Source organism: Staurois parvus, unplaced genomic scaffold, assembly GCF_062004578.1.
Source record: "Staurois parvus isolate SC_StPar_1 unplaced genomic scaffold, SC_StPar_1.0 ptg000106l, whole genome shotgun sequence".
Classification (NCBI taxonomy): domain Eukaryota; kingdom Metazoa; phylum Chordata; class Amphibia; order Anura; family Ranidae; genus Staurois; species Staurois parvus.
In genome coordinates, this window is record NW_028317902.1 from 6,538,818 (window position 1) to 6,549,632 (window position 10,815).

At 41.0% G+C, this 10,815-nt stretch overlaps 1 protein-coding gene across 1 annotated transcript in view; it reads left to right on the top strand.

The window, feature by feature from the left end:
* NUF2 (NUF2 component of NDC80 kinetochore complex) overlaps window positions 1-10,148 on the top strand; it is a 52,527-nt gene extending 42,379 nt beyond the window's left edge. Inside the window, exon 14 of the mRNA XM_089671572.1 lies at window positions 9,640-10,148. Coding sequence (XP_089527698.1) covers window positions 9,640-9,762 — 123 coding nt within the window. The 3' untranslated portion in view covers window positions 9,763-10,148. The remainder of the gene's footprint in view (window positions 1-9,639) is intronic.
* Window positions 10,149-10,815: the final 667 nt, after the last annotated feature.

A 10,815-nucleotide genomic window follows, 5' to 3' on the forward strand; every position in this document is an offset into this window, starting at 1 on the left:
TCAGACCAAAAGAAAGAATGACTTCCAGGATGAGAGGCTGGGCACCATGCCATCTTTGGTCCCATTGGGGGGATGTTCTGGTGCCTCTGTCAGTCCTTGTCTGGTGACTTACATCTGACCACTCTTGCCCTCTTGGATGATGCACCCCACCGGAGCATGGTGCCATTAAGACATTAAAAAAAAAACTACATGTTGGACTGACAAAAAAACACCAAACTTTTCCTTTCAAGAATTTGAAAGCACAGGAGCAGATATGAACATCAGAAATTCCTTTCCAAGAGATAGAAGCTTGACAAAGTCCTCCATATCTGGACAGCAGAGTCTTAGCCATCTAATGCTCAAATCGCAGCTGTAGCACAGCAATTGCAACGCTGTAGAAATCAAACAACTGTAGAATACAAAGTCCATTTTATCCTCCGGACTATTACAGTTCACAAGTCATAGACCTGCAGACACATGAGCACCATGGTAGATGGAACTTTTGACTTGACAATCATGACAGATGGAACAGTTCAGGTAACTAACCATCATAGCAGATAGAACAATTCAAGTACTTTTCCATGATAGTGAATGGAACAATTCAGGTAATTGACCATCAGAGCAGGTGGAACTTGTTCAAACAGTTCAGCTGCTGAACAGTGGCAAAGTCTTTATTGACTGTTGCTGCTGTCAAAAGCTTTTGTCTCCTTTCTCCAACATGCTTCTGATTGAGGTCAAGGCAGGTGTGTTACCAAGACTCTCAGTCCAGCATTTCATAACTAACAACAATGCCCATATAGCCCATTATAGATTTCTGAGCAGGTAAATCCATGATCCCTAGTGACCTGACCTAACACTAAAAGAAAAACTTTTTTTGTTAAGGGTGAAGTATTGTTACATGAACAGCACCAATCTACCACATGAACTCTACACTATGAATCTACTAAACTGTCAAACTCTAGGCCCACACTTCACAATACTTAATGTATGTATTTCTGGTGTCCTTCCATACTCTAAAGACATTCTTGCAGGCTAACTGGTTCTTGTCTACACTGACCCCAGTATGTGTGTACATATTACCCATACATATGTGCCATCATATTCTGCATGCCAGTCCCAAACCCAAATAAATGGGGAGAATTGAGGAAAAACCTGGGAACCCATTTCTTAATGATTTACCAAGCACATTTAAAGAAACAAAATCAAGTGTATTGAGTGTGTTGGCCAAAGAATCGTTGAGCGTCAGATATAGCAATGTATATATCAAATAATTAGAGCACCTTATTTTTAAAGGGCTTACTTTAAAATTTGAATCAATTGCAATAAACCACAATTATATGAGCAGCTTAAATTTAAGCCGTCATTCATGTAGTAAAATGTACTTCAAAGCAGATACTGTGTACTGTGCACACCCTGTGGATTCTGTTTTTCACTCAACCAGTGGTACTGCCTTACAGTTCTAGATGATTATGGCAGAATGTACCAAAGTACATGCCACCATAATCTAGCGGAAATACACACAGGAAGGGACAATACAGAAAGATGTACAACCACATTTTTAGTGTAAATGTTTGGGTATTCTTTACCCTTCAAAACACAAAAAAAAAAAGTAAACCATCCCAGATATGAAAACAATATTCCTATTGATCAGACACTAAGTTTTTCTCTGTTGTTTCAAATTCAACCTAATCAGAGAACAACTCTTAAATAGCCATCATGCAGCATCAAGATTATTAGCTGCCAAGTTTACAATTACCGTATATACTTGAGTATAAGCCGAGTTTTTCAGCACATTTTTTGTGCTGAAAAACGGCCCCCTCGGCTTATACTCGAGTCAGCGTCTGCAGGGGGGGGCGCGAGGTTCCGTCAAGGGGGGCGCGTACAGGGGTGGGCAGAGGGCTGCTGTCTCTTACCTGGCTCCCACGATGATCCATCCAGGAAGCGCTGCTCCTTCCGTCACTCCGGCCACTCCCTCACTCCTGCCGCTCGGCTCCGCCTCCTCACCGGTGATTGGCCGCCAGAACTGTAGCTCGGGAAAGGTACACAGGCGGCCAATCACGGGCGAGGAGGCGGAGCCGAGCGGACCCGCGAAAATCGAGTGAGGGAAAAGCCGGTAAGTGTGCAGTGCAGAGGTGCTGCTGCAACCACATATGCTGGCTGCAGCAACACCATACTGCAACAGGGGTCAGCAAGTGTCATTGGTGTCAGTGGGAGGAATAGTGCCGCATCATTGGTGTCACTGATACTAATGATGGGGCATTATTCCTCCCACTGACACCAACGATGGGGCACTATTCCTCCCACTGACACCAACGATGGGGCACTATTCCTCCCACTGATACTAATGATGGGGCATTATTCCTCCCACTGACACCAACGATGGGGCACTATTCCTCCCAGTGATACCAAAGATGGGGCACTATTCCTCTCACTGACACCAATGATGGGGCACTATTCCTCCCACTGACACCAATGATGGGGCACTATTCCTCCCACTGACACCAATGATGGGGCACTATTCCTCCCACTGACACCAATGATGGGGCACTATTCCCCCCACTGATACCAATGATGGGACACTATTCCTCCCACTGATACCAATGATGGGGCACTATTCCTCCCACTGACACCAATGATGGAGCACTATTCCTCCCACTGATACCAATGATGGGGCACTATTCCTCCCACTGACACCAATGATGGGGCTTATACTCGAGTCAATAATTTTACCACAAAAAACTGGGAAAAACTAGGTACCTCGGCTTATATTCGGGTTGGCTTATACTCGAGTATATACGGTAGTTCTAACAGCAACTTTCATCACATTCATATATTACATAAAAAACACAATAACAAAACAATGCAAATTTTCCGTGGAGGCTGTGATCTTATTTAAAGAGAAGAAAGAGGAAAGGCACCTCTAAGTGTAGACTTTTACTTTGTGAAATAAATGTGTTTAAAGAGCAACTTACAAAACGGTAGATTAAAAGCACGCATTCAATAATCCGTCAAGGGGAAGTCCACCGCAGTTGGCAACATAATGTGCGGCTGTGGATGACAATCCACCTTCTGTCAGTGTTCAAGCAAGATGGAAGGGGCCTGGTATCAAGGTCTGGACTGCACGTGGAGCGCAACGTATGCGCGATGACGTCACTGGGCATCGTAGCAACACGTTTCCTGAGCATGCACTGTGAGAAATGTTGTCCAAGCGCACTCCTTTGTCGAGGGTAACTCTGAGGCGGACTTCCCCTTGACGGATTATTGAAATGCCTGCTTTTAATCTACCCTCTTGTAAGTTGCTCTTTTACTGTGTGAAATAAATGGGTTTAAAGTCTACACTTAAAGGCGCCTTTCTTACAGATCTTGGAAACTCCTAAACTTCTAGAAACAGATCTGGTTTTTTGTGTTAATGAAAAAACTTAAAAACAGTTCATGTTCTATTCTATAGTTACATAGTTAGTCTGGCTGAAAAAAAGACAAAAGTCCATCCAGTTCAACCATAAAAAAAAAAAAAAGTTATAATCCTATACCCACAATTGATCCAGAGGAAGGGAAAAAAAAAACCAGCAAAGCATGATCCAAATTGCTCCTGCAAGGAAAAAAATTTCTTCCTGATCCCCCGAGAGGCAATCAGATATTCCCTGGATCAACTTTGCTTATAAATGTTAGTATCCAGTTATCTTCTATGTATCCAAGAAAGAATCCAGGACTTTTTTAAAGCAATCCACTGAGCTGGCCAGAACCAACTCTTGAGGGAGTCTATTCCACATTTTCACAGCTCTCATTGTGAAGAAACCTTTACATATTTGGAGATTCAATTTTTTTCCTCCAGAGGTAAAGAGTGCCCGCTTGTCCTCTGTGATGACCTCAAGGTGAATAACTCTATACCCAGTTCACTATATGAACCACTGATGTATTTATACATGTTGATCATATCCCCCCTTAATCTCCTCTTCTCAAGAGAGAATAAATTCAGTTCCTCTAATCTTTCCTCATAGCTGATCTCCTCCATTCCTCTTATCAGTTTAGTTGCCCTTCTCTGTACTTTCTCCAGTTCCCCAATGTTCTTTTTGTGAATTGGTGCCCAAAACTGAACTGCATATTCCAGATGAGGTTTTACTAATGATTTGTACCGGGGTAATATATCTCTCTCTCTGGAGTCTATACCTCTTTTATTACAAGAGTATACAGTTGTGTTCAAAATAATAGTAGTCAGACATCACTAACCTGATCAATCACTGTTTTTGGTAGAAATGATATTTCTACATGGCAAATAATTTGCTAGCAGGTGTAGTAGAGTAATAGAAATCCAACAGACCCAACAGTCATGACATGCATGCTGCTGATTCTGTGTAATTGAATCACTAATTGAAAGGGGCATGTTCAAAATACTAGCAGTGTGGAGTTTTATTAGTGAGGTCATTCATTCTTTGAAAAAACAGGTGGCAATTATTGCCCTTATTTAAGGAAGGAAGGCAGCAAATGTTGTACATGCTGGTTACAGTGCATTTCTCTATGAAATTCTGAGGAAAATGGGTCGTTCCAGACATTGTTCAGAAGAACAGCGTACCTTGATTAAAAAGTTGTTTGGAGAGGGGAAAACATATAAAGTGCAGAAAATGATAGGCTGCTCAGCTAAAATGATCGCAAATGCTTTAAAATGGCAACCAAAACCTGAAAGACGTGGAAGAAAGCGAAAAACTACCATTCGAATGGATAGAAAAATAGCCAAAATGGCAAGGACTCAGCCAACAATCAGCTCCAGGAAGATCAAAGAAGGTCTAAAGTTACCTGTGAGTACTGTTACAATTAGAAGACGCCTATGTGAAGCCAAGCTATCTGCAAGAAGCCCCCACAATGTCCCACTGTTGAAAAAAAAGACGTGCTGAAGAGGTTACAATTTGTCAAAGAGCACATTGACTGGCCTAAAGAGAAATGGCGCAACATTTTGTGGACTGATGAAAGTAAGATTGTTCTTTTTGGGTCTAGTGGCCGGAGACAGTTTGTCAGACGACCCCCAAACACTGAATTCAAGCCACAGTACACTGTGAAGACAGTGAAGCATGGTTGCGCAAGCATCATGATATGGGGATGTTTCTCATACTACGGTGTTGGGCCCATTTATCGCATACCAGGCATCATGGATCAGTTTGAATACATCAGAATACTTGAAGAGGTCATGCTGCCTTATGCTGAAGAGGAAATGCCCTTGAAATGGGTGTTCCAACAAGACAACAACCCCAAACACACCAGTAAACGTGCAACATCTTGGTTCCAGACCAACATGATTGACGTTATGGAGTGGCCAGCCCAATCCCCGGATCTTAATCCAATAGAAAACTTGTGGGGTGACATCAAAAATGCAGTTTCTGAGGCAAAACCAAGAAATAGAGAAGAACTGTGGAATGTAGTCCAATCATCCTGGGCTGGAATACCTGTTCACAGGTGCCAGAAGTTGGTTGACTCCATGCAACACAGATGTACAGCAGTTCTCAGAAACAGTGCTTATACAGCTAAATATTCATTAAGTGATTCAAAGGAAAACAAAATCTTCAAACATTTTTCAGTTTATATAGTGATTGTTTGAGTTTGTAAAGAAGAATACAAACACTGCTATTTTTTTGAACAGTCTAATATTCACTTTTCTTCAATTTGTTTAGAGGAACAACACAAATTTGATATATTTGTCTTCATGTTTTGATTTGGAATAGAATGTGTATTGTTCCCAATGCATTTGTGTGGATGGAAATATAAGCTGTTAGAAGGATTTTGAGCTTTATTCACTTTTTTCAACACACTGCTATTATTTTGAACACAACTGTGTGTGTGTGTGTGTGTGTGTGTGTGTGTGTGTGTGTGTGTGTGTGTGTGTGTGTGTATGTATATATATATATATTTATATATATATCCCGCCATTTGTAAACGCTATAACTTTCACGTAAGCAAATTAATTTACATGTATTGGGATTTTTTTTTTTTAGCAAAGACATGTAGCAGAATACATTTTGGCTTAAATTTATGCCGAAATTTTTGTTTTATTTTATTTTTTTTACTGGACATGTTTAATAGCAAAAAGTCAAAAATATAGGTTTTCTCTCAAAATTATCGGTCCTTTTTTTTTTTTTTTTTTTTCTTTTATAGCGCAAGAATATAAAAACCGCACATACGATCTAATACCACCGAAAGAAAGCTCAATTCATGGGAAAAAAGGACACAAATTTAATGTGGGTGCAGCGTTGCACGATTGTGTAATTTGTCAGTTAAAGTAACGCAGCGCTGTAACAAAAAATGGCCTGGTCAGGAAGGGGGGTAAATCCTCTGGAGGGCAAGTTGTTAAAAAATTTGTTTAACATCCCAGATATAACTGAATGAAATCCTAGAGTTAACAACAGTAAGTACACTTGCTGTGCTATAGAAAGTAATCGCTGAGGGAAGCAGATCATCAAGCTGTAGATAAGAGCCATTCAGGCTCTGGAATGACAGGAGGTAAACAAGAGTGCCTCTGAGAAATATGACAGGAGCTGGGGAAGTCCAAGTCCTTGCCAACTGCTGACTGAGGATTCTGAGGGGAACAGATAATGAGAACCTGATTTTCACTTTAGTTTCCCTCTTAAACCTCTCTAATTACTGGGATTCTTATCTCCTCATTCTAAACCTGTAGACATCCATGTCAGTGGCTTCAAGCACACCATCCATAGTTGTCACAGAGGGAAGTTTACTGAATTAGGTGGCAAGCAAACCTAGAAGACACTTGCTGATTTTTGGCTGTGATATTTATTTTTTCTTTTTATAAAAATCAAAAAGGTAAATTGAGGATCTTGTTTTTTTGAGCATTTGTTTTCTAGATGGCAATAGCAGCTCAATGACAGGTGTTGCTCTTTTATTACAGAGGGCAATTTAACAGGATTGTAAAAAAAAATTATTTTAGATTTTCATATTAGAGTTAAAAACGGAAATGGGTAGCATTATTTTGCAAAGGTGTATTGGAATTATCTACATTTACCCCCCCAAAACTCCCTTTCCCTCTTTAGTTCATGTCCCAGCAAGAACACCTTGTTTCTTTACAGGGAAAAGCTCTTTGTACTTCCTATCATCACCACCACCAGGCTTTCAAAAATGTTTGCAGGGCAGCTGCTGAGCTGCCTCACTTTCTATTACCGTAGGCATGTCCCCCATAACTACACATCCCAAGAACCCTTCTCTGCACACAGTGTGTGGGCAAGCTCTTGGGAATCTCGGCAGCAGCAAATAAATCAATATATGTAGGCAGAGTCTACGAGTCTAGGGTGTAGAGGAAAAGGCTGTAATATCTTAATCCCCCTGGCCATTGGTGCTCTTCTCTCTGACGTTCCAGGTTGTGGACGAGCCCTCGTGTCTTCACGTCAAATGCCAGATCACCAGTCCTGCATTTTATATTCTGGCATCAAGTGTGTGACCACCTACTGGAGCACCATAGAAAAGAGGCTTCAGAGACTGTAGGCCCCTTTCACACAAGTAGACCAATTGGGTCCGCCTGTCCGTTTTTTTCAGGTGGACGCAATCGGACCATTCATTGCACTCTATAGGGAAGTGGATGTAAACGGACATGTGTCCACTTAAACCCATCTGCATCTATCAAATCTGCTAAAAAACAGTTAAATGGGGGATCCGTTCCCCATCCATCAATCGGATAAGATGACAGTCAGATGTAAATAGATAGGTGGTCCATTTACATCTGACTGCATCATAGAGAACACAGGCTGTGTCTGCTGTGCACAAGCGGAGCAGACATGGACCTGTCATCCATCTGCTCAGCAAGGTTCAGTGGACAGATCCCCTCCCCCTGTCTGAGCAGGCGGATCTGCTTAGCGGAGGGGCCTTAGATGTTGCAGAGGGAGGCTGCATGGGCGAGGAATATTTATTTTTTTACCCCCTGGATTTAACAAGCATTTAAAGCTTTTTTTTTTTTTCTTCCCTCCCCCTCTGGTGCCCTGAGTTGGACTTTAAAGTGGACCTGAACTCTAAAAGTTCCAAAATTAAAGATAATTGTTGCACAAACCAGCCAGTAACCTCGATAATGATAGACACAGTACACAGTCCATAACCCCATAGGGCTGACAGACTATCTTGCTTGTCCTCAAAGCAGCTCCTCAGCAGATAGAAGGGTATCTGTAATAGAGGTGCACTCTGGTGTTCATTTCTTATAAGTGCCGCAAGTTAAGGCGGTTGTAAACCCTTACATATACCCAGTGAAGTGACTGGCCTCAGGTGAGAGATGAAACAAATCCTCCTACAGAAGTTGTATCTGGTTATCTACAGCTGTCTGTCCCCTACATCCATTAAAGTGCAGAATTTACATGGGGTCTGAAAAGCAGGGAGATTAAGTTATACTCAGTAGGGAGAGCTCTGTGAGCTGCTTGGAGGGAAAGAACACGCCCCTCTTCACACAGCAAATGAGCTGAGGCTGTCAATCACAGGCTGTGCCCTCCCTGTCACCTTCTTTTTTTTTTTTTTAAGCTCTTGATGTCAAGAATCTTTGTTAGAAGTAACTAATACTGATAGCAGAGGAACAAGGCAGCAGACAGAAAAGACACTTAGTGCTCTGGATTGAGACAAGCACACACTATAGCGGGATATGCTTTTTAATATTTCATGTTTGAGGTTTACAACCACTTTAAGTAATTTATGGATAAAACCGTAAATGATGCACTCACACTTAATGGAGTAAAAGAAGACATAAAGTAAAAGCAGAAGTAGTCATCCCAGGGACCCAAATCAAGCAGCAGCAATCTGGGATAATGTAGTGCAGAGCCACAAGCAGCATAGATATCTATAGTAACACCAGAGCCGAGCTGACAGCATGGGAATGTTCCTGGATGACATCAGACACTGGGGGTGTGGAGGGGGCATGGCTACGCGTTTTAAGTCGGTAGGGCCTCTTTCTCAAGCCTGCTCACCTACAGCTACCTCTCTTCTCCTGCCTGTGAATTTTGGCTAAGCTGTACCATGAAAATGTACCTTCTTGTCTTGAATCCCTCTAAAAAAATATCTTTGTATTTCCTACTGTGTGAGGAGTGCCTAGGCACTTCTGTGCCTCCAGCCCCCTAGCTGTATATCAGAAGTGTGAGATCTAAGGACCTGCTCCTTCTGACCAATAGCCTTTGTAATATTGATATCACTACTGTGCTGCTTACTGTTCTTCTGGCTAGAGGCTTTGATGTGAGGAAGCAAAACCCTGCTTCTACCAAAATGGCCACCTCCATATAGATACACAGAGCATGGTAAGTCAACAGTGGGGGATATCTGTTGCTGGGAGACCAGGGAGAAATGCTGGTGATTAGTGCTGCATCACCACCTTTCATGCGGCAGTATGTGCGGTCTACACCAAATCTTTCTGTGAAGAAGATAAGTGGTCTATACATCTTCCTGCTTTCATTATGGGGTTTAGATAAAACGGTAACCATAGCAGCCAATCACAGTTAGTCTTGGTGTAGGAGGCAAAACAAGGAACCTGGTTGCTGTGAATAATGTCTTCATCTTTCTTTTCTTTTGGTTTTCAAACATAATTGCTGACATCTTATTTATGATGTTGTGCTGCATACCTCACTATTGCTGAAGATGTTAAGGCTTTCCAACTTGCATTGCTATTGGTTGTTTAATCTCTTCTATTGGCTTCTTCAGGATGTTGTGGCAAGCTTCAGAACCGCATTGGAGAAATACCATGACAATCTGCAAAAGACATTTGATCGCAGTGCTGAGCGAAAACGAGAAAAGTTGGCTGAGCTGAAAAGGTTGAGGAGATAAATTTGTGTTTAAATACACAATTTTTATCTTTTTTTTTTTTCGTTTGTGTGTGTGTGTAAATGTATGTGTTTTTTTTATTACTAAGAGAATAAATCTGGACTGCAAATTAGTAACATGTCATGTCTGATTGGGTTTAATTGTATACTTAGCACTTAGAGAGTTTTTTTTTTTAAATTCAGACCCAACATAATAAAGTGGGTTAAACTCTATATATTAAATTCTGTAGTTAACGACATCATCGCTATACCCTTTCATGAGAGAGGTATTTTCCCTATCTGGTTTCCTGGCTCTTGACCCCCTGGCCATACTAGTTTGGTTAAAGGCCTTATAACCTTACTAGAGGAGTGTATTTCCCTATATGCAAATAAAACCCTAATTTACCTGTCTCTAAGATGCCTTTTTTATACCTAATCACGTTACTGACCTGTTGATGAAAATTAATTGGTTGCAAAATGTTCTACCAGCTCTTCCTTGTTAGTACCACTTGCTTTGCCAGATTTTTGCTGCCATGTCCCAACTTTATTGAGATGTGTTGCTGCCATCAATTTAAAAATTCCCTTATTTTTTTCCTAAAATAGTAAATTTTCTCAGTTAAATAATTTTGTGTTTTTCTATTTTCTGTTGTGAATAAAAAATATAGGTTTATGAGATGTGCCGATCACTGCGTTCTGTTATGTAGATTTTACACGATTTACACTGGCCAGATCACCAGGGGAAAACAGGGGCGAAGCCTAAAAAAGAAAACTAATGCCGCCACCACATCTAATGATTTGTAAGCTGCAATATATTTCATTTTTTATTTTGGGTTTAATATTGCTTTAATATCCTGTTCCACTGCTTGTGCTCAAATAATGCTTCCATCAATGTCGATCATGTTCCATGTTACAGGCACTTCCAGGAATATCAACCCTATCGCACACATTTGTGTCATTAGCAATAAAATATACCTTGGACTTTAGGAATTTCTGAAGTCATAGGGAATCCCTGTTCTACCCACATGGAAGAAAAATATATTTTTAAAATATTCTTCCCAAATATATTGACATATATTGA